This window comes from Lemur catta, chromosome X, assembly GCF_020740605.2.
Source record: "Lemur catta isolate mLemCat1 chromosome X, mLemCat1.pri, whole genome shotgun sequence".
Classification (NCBI taxonomy): Eukaryota; Metazoa; Chordata; class Mammalia; order Primates; family Lemuridae; genus Lemur; species Lemur catta.
Genome location: NC_059155.1, coordinates 33,068,938 through 33,089,196, shown reverse-complemented (window position 1 = coordinate 33,089,196; position 20,259 = coordinate 33,068,938). Strand labels below are relative to the sequence as shown.

Here is a 20,259-nt window from a genome sequence, read left to right as displayed (position 1 = left end):
AGAATGCTCCTCAGTCACATTCTTCAGCCGTGCAACACACAACGCCATGGCACCGGCCCCAACAAAGGCCCGGCTTCTCTCTCCATTCCCAGGCCCTTGTGTATGGCCGGCCGGCTCAGAGTTTACAAAGACGCCAAACAGCCAGAAGAATTGGGGTTTATGTTTCCTTTCAGTCTTTCACAAACACATTAGTGATCTGGCCTTTCCTCACCACTAGGGGAATAAGTAGTTACAAAATGCACTGGTTTTTTGTTGTTGTTGTTTAAACCTCTGCATTTTGGATGTTTATTATCTGTCTATTCATAATATTTTTATTTGGAGCAAGCCATTTCTTCTCAGCTTACGAAAGAATGTGCTTTCTGTACGTGGCAGCCCTGATGATTTGACAATGATGAACACATTTAAGTTGTGCTCCACTTGTTTACAAAAGTCTCCTTCTGCTAGCTCATCAAAAGCATTTTTTCTCTCCTCTACTACAATGGTCAGCCTTCACTTAGAGGTTAGAAGCATCACTTTATTGGCACTTACCACAATGCAATCTGAAACTTCGTTTGTTATTACTTTTAAAAAAATTAAATTTCATGGAAATCTATTTGTTGTCTGTGACATCAGAATTGTACATCAGTTTAGAGGAATGACCCCATACATTAATGTTGTGTAGCATTTGTTCTAGGTTGAACGTGAAAGGCTGATGACCAAATTTGGCTTCATTGATACGCTGATGACTGTACTCCTTTCCACTAGAGAGCTTAGGTAGAAGCTCAGTTGGGGGCTGCAGTTGGCCTGGGTGTTCTCTGGGGAAGAACACACAATCTTATGGAGACCAGCCCACTACCTGAAGGCAGTGGATAATGTGGGTCTAACTTCTTCTGTTGCCATTCATTAAGCACTGCAGTGTAAAGGGGAAAAAAACAAGCTTACAAGTCCACTGCTTGTCATTAACAAAGCATCCTTTCTGTCATTTGGGGATTTCATTTCCAAGATCTTTTAATTTTGTACAGTAGGTATTAGGCAAACATATTAAAACCTCATAATCCCAATGAACATGTATGACAAGAAAAAAGGCAGAGCATATTTTGTTGAAGAGATTGGTGCTTCCTGGAAAATGCTAGATTTCTCAAAGTCTGAAAGTGACTTGCAGGCTAATCAGTGAAGATACATACTGTGAGCACATGAATTTTGTGCACTGTGTCTTCTGTTGTCTTTTCACTTGACAAAAAGGAGGTACATGCTTTGTTTAGAATGAATTGAGGCCTTTATATTTGAAATGGGAAGTTTATCTTAATACAAAAACTGCATCATTCAGAGTTTCATTATGTGAAAAGTCATTAGAATTCCTAGGAATGCTTTCATTTGCATTTTCCAACTGTGTACTCAAAGATCTGAGGGGTTTTATTTTAAAAAATGAAAGAATAGAATTGGTATGCCAGGATTTTAACTGATTTGTGTTTTTAACTCTTGTAAATGGAACCTGAAATGCAAAGGTCCTAGGGGAAGTGTCTTAGGAGAACTGGCATGTTGTTCTGCTTCCAGCCTTGGGTTTGGCATCTGGGAGCTAGCTCAGAGCCTTACAGGGACAGCCACTGACGCACGAAGGAGTGAATAATCAGTATGATGGAGGATTGCTGATGGAGTTCCTTGCTGTCGAACAAAGCATTCATCTGGCCATTTCTCACTTTAGAGAGCTGCTGATACATGATGACTAAATACAGTTTGGTGTAATGGCAATAGATAGAAAAATATGAATTAATTATGATGTGTGCTTTCTCCCCACCCCATACAGGAAATATGGGATAAAATAGTAAAATAATGACTGATTACCCAAGGCCAAACTAATGATTTACTTTATATGCTGTATTGTTCTTCCCCAAACCTCGTATTAGATGCTATGCTGATGGTGGCAGAGAGGCTAGAGGGTCCTTTCAACATTGAATCGGTCATGGATCCCATCGATGTGAAGATTTCTGATGCTATCATGAACATGCAGGATAACAGTGTGCAAGTATCTCAGAAGGTAATGAAGGCAGGATACTGGAAGGAGAGCTGGAGGCCCCCTCTGGCTTGCAATGTGGCTTCCCTAATATGACCTCACTTACTCCAATGCAGGTTTTCCAGGGATGTGGACCCCCCAAGCCCGCCCCAGCTGGACGAATTTCTCGTGACGTCTCTGAAATTGCCTTCAGCGCTCGCTTCAGACCACATCACCCCGAGGAACGCCCAACCACAGCGGCAGGCACTAGTTTGGACCGACTGGTGAGCACTTGGGCAGGAATGGCCGTCCGTGTTCAATTACAAGGAACTGAAAACATTTGCTCAAAATGAATTTTTCATTGGAAAGCTTACGAATATGGGTCTTTCAGGTATAACTTCTCAAGCAGATTGTAGGTGGATATCAGTAAATCTGCTTCTCTCACCTTCTAGCTCAGAAAGTTCCTATGTAGTCAAGGGATGTGATGCGGTAAGTCTTGTCTCAAAGCCTTCCTTTAGTTTCACTGTGTATTTACTGAGCATCTACTATGTGCCCAGCGCTGTGCTAGGCATAGGGAGGCTCAGAGGAATAAGGCAGGTCCTTGTTCTCAAAAAGCCACAATATGGAGGCAGTGACAGAGAAGCAGACATTCCAGGCTTATTGATGTCAGATGATAGACGAGAGCTGTCCAGAAAATATCCAGCCATTGTTGATATGTAATTTTCATATTACATGGATGGAAACTTTCTGGACAGGCCTCGTATAGTAAATGCTAGGATGAAAGAAAAGCAAAAAAAATACATAGGCAAATTTCTTTATGCACAGCAGCATGCTACAAGAGCGTAGGAGAGTATTAATACAGTAGTAGGGAGGGAACGCAGAGCCCGAGGACACGAGAAGAGCCATAACAGTTATGTTTCAGAGTGGATAATACGTAAGCTTGGTTCTGAGTATAAAAGCCTTAGCAGAAGAGACTATGTCTTAGTGTATCTCCAGGGGACAGGACCTGGCAGGCCTCAGACAGTAGTTATAATTAGGGGATAGAATGGACAGTGGATCTAGGCAACTCCTTCAGAGCTTGCATGTCAGCTATTAACTTATTCTAGTGGTTCTGTACTTCTAAGTATAAATAGGATCTGTGTCTTTCTCTCCCAACCAAAGTTGACAGTGAATTGCATATCACTCTGGAGATACTTTAGAAATGGTCAAAAGGCACTTCCGTAGGTAGTTTTGTGTTGTTTTACAAAGGTCTTTGGTTTTTTCTTAATTAGGTTACTGATGTCAAGGAGAAACTAAAACAGGCCAAGAAGTTCTGGTCCTCTCTTCCGAGCAACGTTTGCAATGATGAGAGGATGGCTGCAGGAAATGGCAATGAGGATGACTGCTGGAACGGAAAAGCCAAAAGCAGGTTAGCTCTGTTGAATGGATTTGCAGTCTCTCCCTTCCTCGATGCCTGGGTGACCTTCAGAGGGGGTTCTCTCGGTCCTCAGAGGAGGCATCGGGAAGCAGTTCACACACGGTCGGCAGCAACAAGAGGGAAGGCTTCTAGATGTTCTTAGGAATGGGCTTTGCAGTAGAAATGTTGAAAAGGTCCCCACCTACTTGCCAAGAGTACTGGGTCAAAAGATTGACAGTAGTTATGTTCTAGTATCAGGGCTGTTACAACAGTGTCATTGTTTTAAAAATGTTTAATGTCTGTGGCCCTTTGCTTAGTGGCCTGGCCTCATAAAGCACCAGTTCTTAAAAGGTCTCATTCTCTGACCTGTTGATGCCCTGTGTCCCTCCCTTACACACTCACTAACTTGGATAACTTACCCGTTCGGAGGGTACTTTACTTTGCCACCCCAGCCTCCACAATAGGGATAGCTTTCCGGAAGGTTATGGTCAAATTGGAGAAACAAGACATACCCAGGAAAACGAGAGATTAGTGTTCATTAGGAATTGAAGAACTTCCATTTAATTGTGCTCTGTGGAAATTTACTAGAGTCTAGCAGATATATTTGATGATGCTTTCCTAATCATCTTACTGGGATCGTTTCTCATTCCAGGTACCTGTTTGCAGTGACAGGAAATGGAGTAAGCAACCAGATCGACAACCCAGAGGTCGAGGTTGATGGTAGCAAACAGGACATACTGATCCTCCGTCAAATCATGGCCCTCCGGGTTATGAGCAATAAAATTAAGAATGCTTACAATGGGAACGACGTGGACTTCTTTGACATTAGTAAGCCTTTGCAGTTTTAAAAGTACAAATTGTTCTTGCATGCCTCCTCATGGAAACAAGGGAAATGAAATCGGTATTCCATTTTTTAAAAAATAGGTGATGAAAATAGTGGAGAAGGAAGTGGAAGTGGATGTGAGAATCTGCGGTGCTTCCCGAAGTTAGAGAACAACTCCACAGACCACGCCGGGAAGAGTGCCAACGACAAAGCCGACAGTGCTGGTGCCCGTCCTGGGGCACAGCCCTACCTCCTCGCTGTCTTCTGCATCTTGTTCCTGGTTATGCAGAGAGAGTGGAGATAATTCTCAAACTCTGAGAAAAAGTGTTCATCATCAAAAAGTTAGAAGGCGCACCGGTTATCACTTTTATATCATTCTAGTGACTTTGCTTTTTCAACGAATGGACAACAATGTACAGTTTTTACTATGTGGCCACTGGTTTAAAAAATGCTGACTTTGTTTTTTCACTCAGTTTTGGGGGAGGAAGAGGGACTTGTACGTTAAGTTGGTTCCTGCTCCCCCAGAGTCGTGTTAAATGTGGCTAACAGTGTAGGTACAGAACTGTAGTTAGTTGTGCATTTGTGATTTTATCACTCACTCTATTGTATGTTTGTTTGTTTTTTTGCTCATTTTGTTTGTGGGTTTTTTTTTCAATTATGATCTTACCTTGTTTCTTACAAGAAAACCAGGGTCCTTTTTCTTGGCATGTAACATGTACGTACTTCTGAAATATTAAATAGCTGTACAGAAGCAGGTTTTATTTATCATGTTATCTTATTGAAAGAAAAAGCCCAACAAGTGGTAAAATGTCCATCTGTCCCTGTTATTTTAGTTGCCTTATGTGAAGAGAAGTGGAGGTGATTTTGGTTTTTTAATTATTATTAAGTTAGGACAGAATGTGAAGGCACAAGTGGCCTTCTGAGCCACTTGTCAGATTGTATTCAAGCATAAATCCAAGAAGGTTATACATACTTCATTTATAGCTGGATTGGAAGAGACTGCAGACTACCATTTTGGTTGGAGTTGAATTACATAAGCTAAGATACAGGTCCATTTCTTGAACCCACTTAAAGTTGTAATCCATTTAGAAGAAGATTCTTGATAGATATAAGACATACAGGATGTCCCAGTTATCACATGTTCACACTTGGGTTTGGGGGTGTATTTTTTTTTTAAGTTAGCAAGCCACTGTGTGCTAGTTTTCATGTCCACACTGACCTTCTTTGAATTAATATCCCAATGGCAGCAGTAAGTGACCAACAATCTCATTTGGTCCCCCTTGTTACAGTGGTCCAGATTTCAAACCCAACCATATACAGGGAGCTGTCTGGGAGCTAGCCAAAATTGGGGTACAGCCTGGGCTCAGGGAATAGTTGTCAACACTCAAGCAAATTTTTGTGCATGTGTATTTGCATTTCTTTTTGGATCCCGGTTTTTGTTTTAAGAGAGTATAAGGTGTCTTGGCGTCTTTTTCTTGCCCAGTCCCCTCTTATCAATAAAGCGAAAGTCTTGGAGTGGTTCACAGCTGTGTGCTTCCCATATCCGCCAAGGAGCCCACTTGGGGGAGAATTATGTGTCCAGATTTTTTATTTGTTTTTTTTTTGGGGGGGAGGGGTGGGAGTAGGTAAAGCTGAGAAGACTACATCTTAGCAGTGACCCATAGCCACGTGGGTGAACTAGCAAAGGCCACATGTGTTGTCCCAGGCCAAAGACTAACAACTGCCTTGGCCCCTTGGGAACCCTTTCCTTGTATCCTTACCAAATGATGGCTCATAAAACTATGAGAATGTAACAAATCACTTTAAAAGGAGTTCCCAAAAGTCTACAGAGAGCCTAAAATTCTGCAAGTCTCTTCCTACTTTAGACAGCCATTAATGCCAACCAATTCCACAGAACCTAAAACCCACAAAGAGGTTGTTTGTGTTATTGTTCAATCTTCAGTTGTAAGAGTAATTCTCTATTTTTATATTGAATCATAATTACTTGATAGCTCAGGGTCTACATTTCATTCAACTTTTTACACCAAATTCTGCAGAATGGTAAAAATGGAATATTGGGGGCTGTTGTAAACAGAGGCTTAATTTTATTAGAAGTGGCCAGTTATTTATTAAAGCATGATGTTAATAAAATAGGCATATTCTGGCTGGTGTGTATAGTGTTTTTTTTAAACAAATCACAGAAGACATAAAATTGAAAAGGGACTCCATTTATGTATGAGGAAAAATAGATTGTAAATAGCTAAGCTGCCTTGTGAGAACTTGGAAAATGTGCTGATACTTAGTAACTACCTCAGTTGTGAGGAATTTCCTTTTTAGCTTAGACTGCCATTACTTTTACTTGGTAGAAACGAATCTGGTCTCCAAAATATGGCTCAAAGAGTTATCCCCATAGACCTTGTTAGATTGTTTTTAATTTAAAACCTTGAACTCTACCCAGCTGTTTTCTTTCAGTCAAGTTCTCTAAACCAATAACATTTTCCGAATTAAATATTCTTGAAGGTTCTTCTGGACTCTTATTCATTTGTTTTCTTTCTTTGCATTTTTTTTCCTGTTCCCCTTTTATTATTTAAATTGTCTCTTGCTTTTGAACTTGAACTATGAAATAAACAAATCATAGATTTTTCCATTCAGGTCTGACTGGATAACTCTTGGCTTCTAACCAGTTGGCAGGCTCATTCTCACCCCCCCAAAAAAGAATAAAGGCAAGTTGAATATTTAAAACCTTAAAAGTTTTGAGTATGAGGTAGAATAAAAGCCTTGTTAGGAGAAGACCTGACTTTTCCAAAGTTAATAGCGTGTGAGGGGGTTGTGTTTTATAAAGTCAAGTATTTTTCTTTCAAACACTTCACCTACTCTACACCTTAAAAAATTTACAACTTTAGATTTATATTTTATTTCAGAAATAGTAATAACACCTATTTTGATTAAAAGGCACTGCAAAGAATTGACTTAAATTTTTAAGCTTAGTTACTGAGTGTTTGAAACCTAACAATTTACGTGAAGTAGAAGTTGTCATTTGTGATTACAGAACCAAAATAAAAATAGATGTAGATGGTGCTACACAAAGTTCTACTTCCCCTTTTGTGTGAGCAAAATATGTCTATTTACACATCTAAAAGGTAATAAGTTCATAACAGTTATCTACTAGGAGAGGCGTGTGTGTGTGGGGGGGGTGTGGGTGTGTGAGTGATCTCACTGTTAAGCAAATACCAAATACAACTTTTTACCTTTTTTAAAATAACAGAAAAATACTCAGAAAATTCTCCCAACTTAGAACTTAGTGGGGAAAAATATAACTCTGCATTCCATGATGTATTTTACAAATTCAGTCTACTTTTATATCTCATAATTCTTCTCAAATTCCTTATTATATATGTGAAAAATTTCTGGAAGATGACATGGTAGCAGGAATTCTAGTCCATTAGTGAGCTAAATGCCCTATAATATTACTTGTCTACTTTAGTTTTTAATTAGATAATATATTGACAGGGTTTAAACACCAAAACATATAAAGGTATTGAGTGAGTTTCCCTCCCATTTTTGTATCCATCTGCTCAGTTGCACACACACTGCTAGGAAACTCTTACCAGTTGCTTGTTTATCTTCTTCCAAAGTTTCTTATGCATTTATAAGCAAATAGGAGTAGAGATTTTTCTTTTTTAATACGAAATGTAGCATTTTATGCATATAATGCCCTATTTCTTTAGGTTAATTTAAAAAATACTGAGAGTAGAGGACTCCAAAGATACAGATCTATAATTAAGTTTGCGATTCCTGTTCTAAAGGCATGGCTTTGGAGTGCTACAACATTTTAATTTTTACTGCATTTTGGCTCAGATTAGTCTAGGTTGTTTTTCAAGAAACAAACATTAAATAGAATTAGAGGAGCAGTTTGACATTATAGTGCTACAATCCTGGAGTGCTCAATTAGGATGCTCTCTGTGTTAAGGTTCATTTTTGGTAGTTTTCCTGTCATCGCCAGTGAAAAAGACCAAAGCAATTGGGAAGATCCTCTCGGAAAACAGCACACTAGTACCATTGAGGGTATTAGGTTATTGCATCCAATGGTCAAGGAGTCATTAGAAAATGCAAATAATTGTCCCAACTTCAGTTTTCATGTAAAGTTGAATTTTTATGAATCAGTGTTTGAAGAGACTTCCAGCTTCATCATTAATCAGTAAAATCTACAGAAATGCATTTCTCAGCATGAGTGTCCACGTGTGGAATTAAATGTACATTTCACTCTACTTTTGACATTTCTTAAATGTTAGGAATTCTGGGGGAAAAAAAGCACAGGGTTGTTGGAAAGAAAAAGATCTTCGCACATCAATCCAACCAGGTAAAAGCAGATGAAAGATGACAAGTGTGGTTAAAGAGTAAAGATAAGGGTAGGTGTGTGATGACCCAAGAAGGGTTTTATGATCTTGTTCTCTGGTCTTTAGGGAAGCCTTTGGCCATAACTTCCTTGCGACTCCATGTTATTTTTAATTCTCGTGTTTCTTGCATGATAGGATTAGAAGACCTCTGTGTGTGTGTGTGTGTGTGTGTGTGTGTGTGTACACTTATACACACAGATTTATTGATTTATTGTGTATTTTCAAACAATCCTAGGTAGACCTTACCCTGTTACTTATGGGCTGTCAGTATTGTGTGCTTGGGGAATGCAGACTAATTTTAATAATAGCCAAAGGGAAACATAATTAGGAAGGTAAGTCTCCTGCCAAGAAAAAGAAAATACATATAAAATGCATTCCAGAACCCAAATAGAATTTCTTAGATTTACCACTGCCTGGGTTTGCTTTTTTGCATCACCATAGATAACCTAAAGCTGACTATAACCTGCTGTTTGTGGTGACTCACTGCACAGGGCATTTTGATGCCAGGTTGACCACAAAGAAGTAATCACGGCCAGTGGGTAATTTTCTGAGCACACGTATTGTGTTCCCAGCCCTCTTTCAGTGCATTTGTCTCTAAAGGTCGTTACTGCCCCTGATCTCACCTCTCTTTTAAAGTGTAATGAAAAATGGTTTTCACACTGCCACTCCAGTTTTGAATGCTTTGCAACAAATTCTGACAGCAGCCACGAACACTCATTTAGACACGTTTATTGTAAAAAGAAAAAAAAAACTAGGCATTTGCTGTGTATTTACCTGTACTATCCTGACTGAGAAGGGAGGCAGGAAGAACCTGTGTGCCTGGCACTAAGGCTAGGCTGCATCGATTCTCTCACGCAATCCTGCAGAGCAGAAGTCATTCCATTTTGCAGATGAGTCAAAGGACATGAAGAAGTTAGGTAACATGGCTAAGGGTGACGCCCATGTAAGAAATGCAAGAACCAGATTTGGAGCAGATGTTGGTCTGCCATCAGAGATGTCAAGTGCTACTTCTTCAATTTCCCTTTACCCTTATTCCACGTTGTCTAGATCATTCATTAGGAAGGACAAAGCTTGTCAAGCTTGCCACACGTAGAGCTGCCCTGGCCCCAAGGAAGGGTCAGGGTCATGGCTATAGGAGGCACTGGTTGAAGTGGCTGACCTGAGTATGGGTGAAGGAGTCAAGGGTCATCTGGAGACAAATCTCGATGATAAAAAGGGTTTCTAACTTCACACAGTGGCTCCTTCCCTGTGGACTTCAAAGCAGAAAGAGCTCGAGTGATCGTATGTGGGGACTATGTAGCACCGATGTGCTGGTTCTTGAATAACTGGTGTTAACTCAAGTGTGATCCTGTCCACCCTCTCCAGGACAGCCTCCTGAGACCCCGTGTGAAAGTGTTCTGGGGGTGCCCCAGCAGCTGTGATGCTGGGAAGGCTCAACTCGCTAAACACGCAAGCAAATCCAATCTGAGAAAAAGACCACGGTTTTCACAGGGAAAATCCATACCTGCTTAAGCAGCTGGGGCTCTGTGGGGAGGGAAATGCATCTCGAGATCAGTGGCTTCCAGTAAATGTAATCTGGGCTTCTTAAAGCATCCTCAACAAAATTCCATCTTAAAATCTACACCTGGGTCAGAGATTGGACACAAAGAACAGGGATAAACAGGCATGGCTCTAGATGGGGCATGTAACAATACATTTTTCCTGTTGGACTGGTCTTAGTGCACATTAGAAAACACAACATCTAAAAACAAAATCTGTGCTTTGGGAAGAAGAGATTTTTGACTTGCCATTTCCTACTCAGGAATGAAACCCAGAACTTCTGGTTTTTTTTTTTGTTGTTGTTTGTTTGTTTTGAGACAGTCTCACTTTGTTGCCCAGGCTAGAGTGAGTGCCGTGGCGTCAGCCTAGCTCACAGCAACCTCAAACTCCTGGGCTTAAGCGATCCTCCTGCCTCAGCCTCCCGAGTAGCTGGGACTACAGGCATGCGCCACCATGCCCAGCTAATTTTTTCTATATATATTTTAGTTGGCCAGATAATTTCTTTCTATTTTTAGTAGAGACGGGGTCTTGCTCTTGCTCAGGCTGGTCTCGAACTCCTGACCTCGAGCGATCCACCCGCCTCAGCCTCCCAGAGTGCTAGGATTACAGGCGTGAGCCACCGCGCCCGGCCCAGAACTTTTGTTGGTTGTTTCCTCAACACATATCCTATCATGGCCATCAGGCAAAATGGGAAAGGTCTTGATCTAGGAGTACTCAGGAATCTGGTGCTGGACCTCCACTTTGACACAAGGTACAGGGAGGACAGCAAGGTCAGCGGGGACTGGGGGCTCCCTGTCCAAGGGAAAGAGAAGTGATGCCTCACTAGTCTGCAGAGAGACTGAGAGGCAATGTCATAGTCACACAAACCTATGGAATCGGGGGCTGTGGGGAGGGTGAACTCCTAAAACTAAAGGCAGACTCCCTGCTTAGAATGAGTAAATGATTCATTTCGAAAACGAATTTCGGCATTAATCAATGAGTGGTGCAGCAGAGGCTGACAGTGGTCAGTGCATGATGAACACATTCACTGGACCCAAAAGGTGAATCAGGGTGGAAAGGGGGAGGCAGGCGGCATCTGAGCTGGCTGTCAGAGATCAATATTAGCTATTATTCAACCTGCCCCTTGGGCCATCGGCCTGCACATAAGTCAGGGCTGGATAAACCCCTGTGTGCCCTACATTGTGACATTTGTCTACTAGGTTCCTTTTGGGAAATTGTATTAAATAATTTATGTCCAAAGAATTTGAAGGTCCTTGTCATAGTGAAACAGAGACTCCAAAGAAGTGCCTAGCGAGGCCAGCCCTTGGTTAGCAGAGGCATGTGTGGCTCTGGATGTGTGGGCCTCCAAAACCACCTAGAATGAATGTGAGGCACTAATATGATTTAGGGCAGGTCTGGCCCTGGTCTCTGCATAGTAGGGCGAGAGAAAAACTCTATGTAAGATGACGTCTCTGCCTTCAGGAAGCCCATGATTTTACTGGGGAGACAAGGCTTGCCAGGAGACATGCCAGTGAATGCATAAGCTCTTTAGCGATCCTGCAGGGCAAGGAAGCGCAGTGCGCACTGGATGGGCCAGGGGAACTTCCAGGGGGGAGGCAGCGCTCAAACCAGGCTGGATGGGAGGGGAGAATTGCACTGAGCTTGTGGGCGGGACCCATCATTAGTTCTTATAATTCCTTGGGTGCTACAGGCTGCCCCGCAGGCTCAGTAAAGCACTGGCTGGTTTGGAATTGCAGGAGGAGGGGCAGGGCGGTGAACTGGTGGGTGTGGGGAGTGAGGAAGCAGGAGGGAAATGTGCGTACAAAGCAGAGCTGCTGGGCTCCTTGGAACAGGGCTGGGGAAGGATGCGATCAGAGTGCGAAGCCCTCAGGAGGGAGGCAAGGCAACTTCAAATTCAAGTGGGCGGGCTCTAACGACAATTCCTGAGGAGGATGAGACATGATGCACAGGGTGTGTAAAGAAGATGAACCAGGTAAGAGTACGTGGAACAGATTCTGTGGAGCCGTCCTTGGGCTTGACAAGGTGCTCAGTGCCATACTGTGCAAGATGAGGGGCCTCAGCCCCCTTTACGCTGTGTAACTCCAGCCTCCCCAAACCACCCAAGTTTGGAAATTTCCAGTGAAGACAGTGCAGTTCAGCACAGGGGGTGCTTTTTGGATGTCTAGGTTTGGGATGCAGTAAGACGTGTTAAAAGTGGTCCTCCCAGTCTCCCAACCCCTCGCACCTTTGAATTCTGGCCAGCCACATGCACCCACCTTCCCCAAATCTTTAAGCTTTGCTTCCAGCTCCCTCCCACAGCCCTGCCCCCAGAGGCACTCCAGAGATCCCAGACATCGCAGGTCACTCTACACTGCTGTGGCCTCCTGACTCTGAAGAGGAACATGGAGAAGCATCCCTGCGGTCTGCTTCCCCAGACACCATCCCGCAGGGACCTGGGATTGGATGGGTGCTAGGAAACCTCGGCAGGCATTAGGCAGCCAGCTAGTGGGTTGACGGGACCAAGTATAAATCAGGTTAAGGAGCCATTCTGACAGGGGGTGGGAGGGACAGAGCCTTACCTGGTCACCTCCCAACCCCAGGTGATTTAGGTCAGGTTACCACTTGGGTACCCTAGATCACAGTTCAAAAACTACATAGCAACTGTTTGACTTCCTGCTGGGCTTTTCTCTTAAATGGGGCAATCCCTGCCCCATCTACTGCACGGAATGGTTATGAGGATATAGTGGGAAGATGCACACACCAGCACTTTGGGAGCTGGAAAGCACAATGGTGTTCCAAGATAAGGAATACCCTTACAGGGGCCAGCGTGCCAGAGGGGATGGGGTGCTCTATCACAGGGCTTTGCCCAGAGCAGTAGCGACTATCGTACAGCGCCTTGCTCACCCGGCTCTGTGACCACTTAGGCCCTTGGATGAGGGTTGGCTGCATTTCTGATATCTGGCCACTGAGTCCCACCTCCTGCAGTGGGCACAGGTTGGAGCCTGGGCGGGAAAGAGATCCTGCCGCACGGACTCCGAGATGGACCCTGGCCCCACCTGCACTCTTGTCGCCCTCTTTATAAACATTTAGAATGTACTATAAGCATTTACATTGCAGCTGGCCTGCACATGCTGTGTCTCTGTGCACCTGCCATTGCCAGGTGATAGCAGGAAGGCTGCATTCAGATAAAAATCTTTATGGCTGAGGTATTATAGAAAATGAGCAGCTGCGAGTGTAAAGCCTTGTTCTTTATGGCTGGAAAAGAATCTAAATCTCTAATGATGACACATTCTGATTTAGGGATTTTGCACAGGGGAGGCTCCCCGTGGTCCCTTTGCCCTGCCTTTTCACCTTCCCCTATCCTTAATGTATGCCTCTTTCTACTGTTTTATCAATGCAACTAGGGGGAAAGAATTCCACACAATAAGCCTCTTTCCTAGGAGGCAGGCAGGGCACTCAGATGAGCACCTCTCTATTGCCTAATCCCCCACCCCACTCCCTCCTGCCAGTTTCCTGCCACACTCTTGAGGAGTGCCATCCCTCTGTAATTAAATCTCTTCTCTCCTGGTCATGTAGCAAAGCTGCACTAGCTCATCTCAGTCCAGGGTTGACAGGGAGAAGGGAGAAGGCAATGCAGAAGTATTTCCAGTGTCTAATTCCCATCTGCTTTACCCCCCAAAATCCAAAGTGGTGTTGGAAGGGAAGGGGGTGAGTAGAGGTGGGCTGCTGCCAACAAAAGACCCTCTTGGACCCATTAGGGGCTGTGCATGTTTCCTCTTAGACTGGCCCTTGGGTCTTTAGTGTTCTGTGCAGTCAAGGCTTTGGCAAAAACAAATAAAGGAAAGGGTCTCCGTCAGGACACATCCCGCAATGGGCAGTGGCTAATACTCATGGCTTCTTAGCATGGCATTTGTCTGAGTGGAAGTCACTCTCTGGAATAATTTGAAGTTGTTGTCATTGTGAGTTCAAGTTAAGAAAACCTGAAAGTCAATTTAGCAGTTGTACTCAGCTTAGAGAGTGCTATGGTTTGAATGTCACCACCAAAACTCATGTTGAAATTTAATTGCCATTGTAACAGTGTTAAGAGGTGAATCCCTGAAGAGGTGACTAATGCCTTTGTTGCAGGAGTGAGTTATTTATTGAGGGAATTAGCTCAAAAAAAGGGGTAAGTTTGGCCCCCATCTTCCTCTCTCTGTCTCACATACTTCTGCCTTCTACTCTTCTGCCATGGGATGACCCTTGCCAGATGCTGGTGCCATGCTTTTGGACTTCTCAGCCTCTAGAACTGTGAGAAATAAATTTCTTTTCTTTGTAAATTAGCCAGTTTGTGGTATTCTGTCATAGCAGCAGAAGATGGACTGAGAGAGAAAACATACTGTACGATTTGAAGATCAACTAGATAATTATCTTAGGAATTTGCTGAATTTAGTATGGAGCAAAATATGCCACTGAGTAATTTATGTGGCCCATGAGGGCCCTTCTTCACCCATTCCACAAACACTGATGGAGGACATGCCATGTGCCGGGCATTGTGCTAGGTACTGGGGATGCAGTAATGAAGAAAAACAGACTTGGTGCCCAATCTGGTGGAGCTCACCACTAGTGACAGAGATAGACAATCAAATAATCACAGCAATAAAAATGTAATTACAGAGTCAAATGGGACCCTGTCAGTGCAAAATAATCGAGTTAGAGCCTTAAGAACCCTCCACACTCCCAGTTACCAGTCATTGCAGTGTCCAAAGTCTAGGGCAGTGGTCCTCCAACTTGAGCATGCCTCAGAATATCTTGGAGGGCAAGATAAGCCACAGATGGCTAAGCCCCACCCCCTATTTCTGATTCAGTAGGTCGGATGGGGCTTGAGAATGTGTATTTCAACCAAGTTTCCATGTGATGCTGCTGGTCTAGAGACCACACTTTGAGAATCACTGGCCTAAGCAAAGGGATTTTGAGCCTGGCATTTGATGCAGGGCACACAGCTCTGCAGTGCAGTCAGTTGGGGCGCATCCAGGGAAATACTGGGAAGAAAGGAATCAGCTGAATTGCCTTAGACTGCCATCATCCTGCCACACTGACAGGTTAGGCTTTAGGAACATTCCTAAGTTCTGTCCTGTGATTATACCTAAGCTATGTCCACCATACCCCAGCATCCAGAAAAGGTCAGGCAAGTATAGGTCTCATTTTATAAGGATCAAGGAGTCACCCAAGCATGATGATTCCACAAGGGAAACTCAAGTGAGGATACTGGCTGTGGGGTTGCTTATAGACCAGTGTTGAAGGGAAAAGGTAAATCTAAGGGCTTTCTATTAATAATTTTCTGGCCTAGACTCCATGGATTTAAAAAGTGGTTTCACTACAAGATTGCTTCAAAGACTGTGGTATTAGTTAAGATGCTGTTGGCTGCAAGTGATGATGAATCCAACTCAAAATGATTTCAGCAATAAGGGATTGTTTACAACATAGCACTACAACAAAAAGCCATGATATAGAGAAGCTCTGGGGATGGTTAATTCTCAATGTTATAATATTATCAAAGATCAAGGTTCTTTCCATCTTTCAACTCTGCCAACTTCAACATGTTGGATAGCTTTCCTTATGGCTGCAAGATGGCTGTAACAGTCCTAATGATAACACGTCTTCACACACCACTTTCCATTGGTAGAAATAAGAGACTATTTCTCTCCAGTCTCTTTTGAAAAGCTAAGACATCTTTCCCAGAAGGTACCTTCTCCCAGCAATGTTCCCTCACCTCTTGGTGCCTAGAATCAGCTCACATGCTATAATCCATAGAGTATAAAGGCTAACCAATATTCATGGGCTGGGCTGAAGCCAGTTCTACTTAAAAGACATGGCTGCAGGAAGGAGGATGGCCATTGAACAAATTAGGGGATGACTGATAATGAATAAGGGAGGAATGGCTATTGGGTAGGCAGATAATTGGATTGGCTACACTCGTTTGCTACCAGAGGATAACACTAATAGGAATATAGGGCACTCTTGCTCCATCTGGGATGGAGAAGTGGAGCATTATATCAGTGCAGAAGCCACCAGCAACTTTGGTGGGGATAGGAAACTTCACTGAACTTCAGGGATTCCGAAATGCAATGTAGAGCTACGCAGAAATCAATACATGACCTTCTAGACATAAACCAGCCTAACTCAACTCCCACAATCCTTTAAAGGTCATCCAGGTCAATCTTGAATCCTTGATGATTAATTGTCCTCTACAGTAGTCCTGCCAGGTGATTGCCCAACCAGTGCTTGAACACTTCCGATGACGGGGATCTCATTACTTACAATGCTCTATCTTTAGGCAGCTCTGCATATTAGAAAGGTTTTTCTGCAGACTCTGCATATCAGAAAGGTTTTTCTGCAGACTATACACATGTAGTGTTTGCTCAGTAATTAGGGGGCAGAGCCTTTGAAGTTGCTGTCAGTATTTCCACTGTTAATGGAAGTTTTCAGAAGTTGCTAACAAAAAGTTCCTTGCAGATTTATATGTGTTGCTGATAGATACTTAAAATAAACACCCAAATAATTCTGGGAAAAACTGGCTTTTCTGCATTATGATCTGCAGATATTTTTCATACTCCAAACCCATTTTTGGTTTGAATGCTTTAAATTTTAACAAGAGATTAGACCATAGCATAACTTAATAACTAATGTTTTGGGAGAAAATGTTTTAAGGAAATGCCTTGTGGTATATTACCTTTGAAAGTAGCCATTGGGCTGGGCGCGGTGGCTCACGCCTGTAATCCTAGCACTCTGGGAGGCTGAGGCGGGTGGATCGCTCGAGGTCAGGAGTTCGAGACCAGCCTGAGCAAGAGTGAAACACCGTCTGTACTAAAAATAGGAAGAAATTATCTGGCCAACTAAAAATATATATAGAAAAAAAAATTAGCCGGGCATGGTGGCGCATGCCTGTAGTCCCAGCTACTCGGGAGGCTGAGCAGTAGGATTGCTTAAGCCCAGGAGTTTGAGGTTGCTGTGAGCTAGGCTGATGCCACGGCACTCACTCTAGCCCGGGCAACAAAGCGAGACTCTTTCTCAAAAAAAAAAAAAGAAAGAAAGAAAGAAAGTAGCCATTGTATGTGGGCCCCCGCATTGCTCCGTCCCTAATTAGATTGGAGAAGCCTACCTGAACTCCTGGGTGTCCTGGTGGGAGGAGCGGAGCACTTCCCTTGGTGCCACCACACACAGTGAGCGTTGGATGGTGTGTGCGGTGCATTCATATGAATCAAGACACATGGAGAGTAACAGTGACTGCCACCTTGGCCAAGACTGTTGAGGGGCTTGGTATCATTGACTATTGTGTGATGCAGTGGGTTGGGGCTTGGCAGTGGTACCCCAGGGAGGCTTAGGTCAGAGATTAGGAGACCATTTGTGCCCCAGTGACTCTGTTCTCTGACTACACGGATCACCACTGCCTGACCAGATCAAAGGGAGGAGCCCAGATCCACCAGAGTCATGTACTCTAGTCAATTGTTTTTGAATCTCAGTATGTCACTGTGGAAAGATTTGTTCTATTTCCAGCTGAGAAGAGTGACCTTAAGTATGCCTGCAATGTCAGAGCATTTTCTGTCTTTCACAGGACATGACGTTACTTTTGATTTCAAGATGGATTCCATCTATAATGACACCTGTCTTCTCACCACTGGCCTGATGTGTGTTCCCTTTCTCAAGCCCCCCAACCCTGAAGCTATTATCTCTGCAGAAGCCCTACTCCTCTCCTCCACATCCCTTCCTTGGGCCTGGCCGTTCAGACGTGGCCTCTGAATTTGCTTTTGGTTTTGAAATATGGTTAATGCAGATCCAGTCTTCTCTAGCTGGGACGGAGAGCTTGACATAGCCGTAGAATCTTCCTTCAGACAATTGCTCCCACTTCCTAATAGTTGCACTTGGCCTTTCTTCTCCTTTAATAGGTAGGTCCTCACTTTTGCCACGGTGTCTGCTTAGGTTGTCTCCTCAAGAGGTTAGCCACTGTTCCTGCAACTCAGCAGGGAATGCCTTCCCACCCTGCAGCACGCTTGGAGTAGCCCCTACCTTGAGCTTTATCTTCAGCCTCTGTTGATAGATATATAATTTTTTAAAAATAGCCAGAACATAGCATAGGCCAAATACAGAGCACTGGCCAAAGGCTTCTATCATCAAACAGATCCTTTTGTATGTGGGATAGGCGTCAGGGAAGCCAGGTCCTCACAGGATGCCCTCAGCCTCAACATAAGCAGTTTTGCTGAGAAATGAGATGTGACTACAAAAGGAAAGAGATTTTCTCATGTGGCTCAGAAAAGGGCACTAAAGGCAGATCTTTTTTTTTTTTTTTTTTTTTTGAGACAGAGTCTCACTCTGTTGCCCCTGCTACAGTGCCGTGGTGTCAGCCTAGCTCACAGCAACCTCAAACTCCTGGGCTCAAGCGATCCTCCTGCCTCAGCCTCCCGAGTAGCTTGGACTACAGGCGTGGGATACCATGCCTGGCTAATTTTTTCTATATATTTTTAGTTGTCCAGATAATTTTTTTCTATTTTTAGTAGAGACGGGGGTCTCGCTCTTGCTCAGGCTGATCTCAAACTCTCGAGTGCAAACGATCCACCCACCTCGGCCTCCCAGAGTGCTAGGATTACAGGCGTGAGCCACCGTGCCCAGTCTAAAGGCAGGTCTTAAGGTAGTGCTTCAAGTCTAGTCTCATGAGTGTGGCAATATGGCTGGAGCCAGTCGATGGCTTCCCAAAGAATCTCCGTCCTTGGAAGGAGCCAGCACTCCTTGACAATGCCAGTTCTGCTCTTTTGTTAAAAGTCATCAGTGTCCTGACTGCATGGACACATAGCGCTGATACAAGGCTGTGACAGGAAGTCCTATCAGCTCAGTGGCAAGCTGCATCATTAGCTTTTATCCAGCTTCCTTAAAGGTTGGGCTCTGTCATCTTGTCACCTGTGACATGCTTCTCTGGCAGTTACCATGGGCGTGACCAGACCGATCACAATGAAATCTGCACAGTCTCAGACCTACAGATTCTGAACCTCAGAGTTTAAAAAATAAAACCCTCTTTCTAGTTAGCACAGAGTGGAAAGGATGAGAAGTGCTCTTTGAATTAATATTTGTGCCTGGAGGGGTACCTTTTCCATTAAGGACTTAGATCTGACTTGGAGGTGGACTTCCACTGCCATTTTGGTCCTGAGGCGGGGAGAAAAAGGAAGGAAATGTGATTACACACCAGCAGTTGAGCATCAGATGCACAAGTAATAATGACTTGATCACTACCTCTTAGTACCAGCCACTGTGCTAAGTAATAATAAACACTATCATTTAATCCTTATGACACCCCCATGAGGCAGGGAATATAATCTCTATTTTCCACATGAGCACACTGAGGCTTATAGAATTTAATGATCTTTCCCAATATCACAGAGTTAGTAAGTAGTAGATACAGGGTTTGAACCCAGGTCTCTTTGCCCGTACTAATAAATCTCAAATATTAATGTGCATGTCAATCATCTCAGAATTGTTTTTAAATACAGATTCTGATTCAGTAGGTCTGGAGTGAGGCCTGAGAATTCATTTCTCGCATGGCAGGCGGAGCCAATGCTACTTGTCTGAGGACCCCACCTTGAGTAGCAATGATATACCCTACATTATAATCAGGTCGCCAGTTGGAGTCCTGCTTTGTCCAGAATTCTGTGAATTCTATGAAATCCAAGGTTAATTCCAGGAAGCAATGTGAAAAGAGCTGGGTTTGTCTCAAGTCCCCTCAGCCTCCCAGAAATCAGCTCCTTCCTACCTCCCACCCCACAAGCCCCAGAGGCCCTGACAGCCTGCTTTCCCTCCTGGAGGATCTGCATTTTTGACAGGGAGCGAAGTTTTAAAGCTGAAGCAATGGCGCTGTCATTTTGGGATTTGGGGCGAGGGTGGAGATGAAGAGAAGGTTGTGGGAAGCTGTTTTCAGGTTTCCCAAATCACTTGTTAGCTCCACAGAACACCAGCTGCTGGACTGTTTCACACCCTCAAGAGAACATGCCACCAAGATGGTCTCCAGAGCCTCGTCATCACTGGCCAAGAGGAAGATGGTTTCCATTTCGTCTATACTTTTGGCTATTCCCCTAAGGGAAGATACAGCTCATCCCAATCATGGCTTTAATAACAGGCAGGAGCCTGTCTGGTGACGTGGCCAGACTCGTCGGGT

At 43.7% G+C, this 20,259-nt stretch overlaps 1 protein-coding gene across 1 annotated transcript in view; it reads left to right on the top strand.

Moving 5' to 3' along the window:
* GPC4 (glypican 4) overlaps window positions 1-6,331 on the top strand; it is a 101,837-nt gene extending 95,506 nt beyond the window's left edge. The window contains exons 5-9 of the mRNA XM_045537773.1: window positions 1,884-2,014; window positions 2,107-2,253; window positions 3,241-3,377; window positions 4,018-4,193; window positions 4,290-6,331. Of these exons, the coding sequence (XP_045393729.1) occupies window positions 1,884-2,014; window positions 2,107-2,253; window positions 3,241-3,377; window positions 4,018-4,193; window positions 4,290-4,492 (794 nt within the window). The 3' untranslated portion in view covers window positions 4,493-6,331. The remainder of the gene's footprint in view (window positions 1-1,883; window positions 2,015-2,106; window positions 2,254-3,240; window positions 3,378-4,017; window positions 4,194-4,289) is intronic.
* Window positions 6,332-20,259: the final 13,928 nt, after the last annotated feature.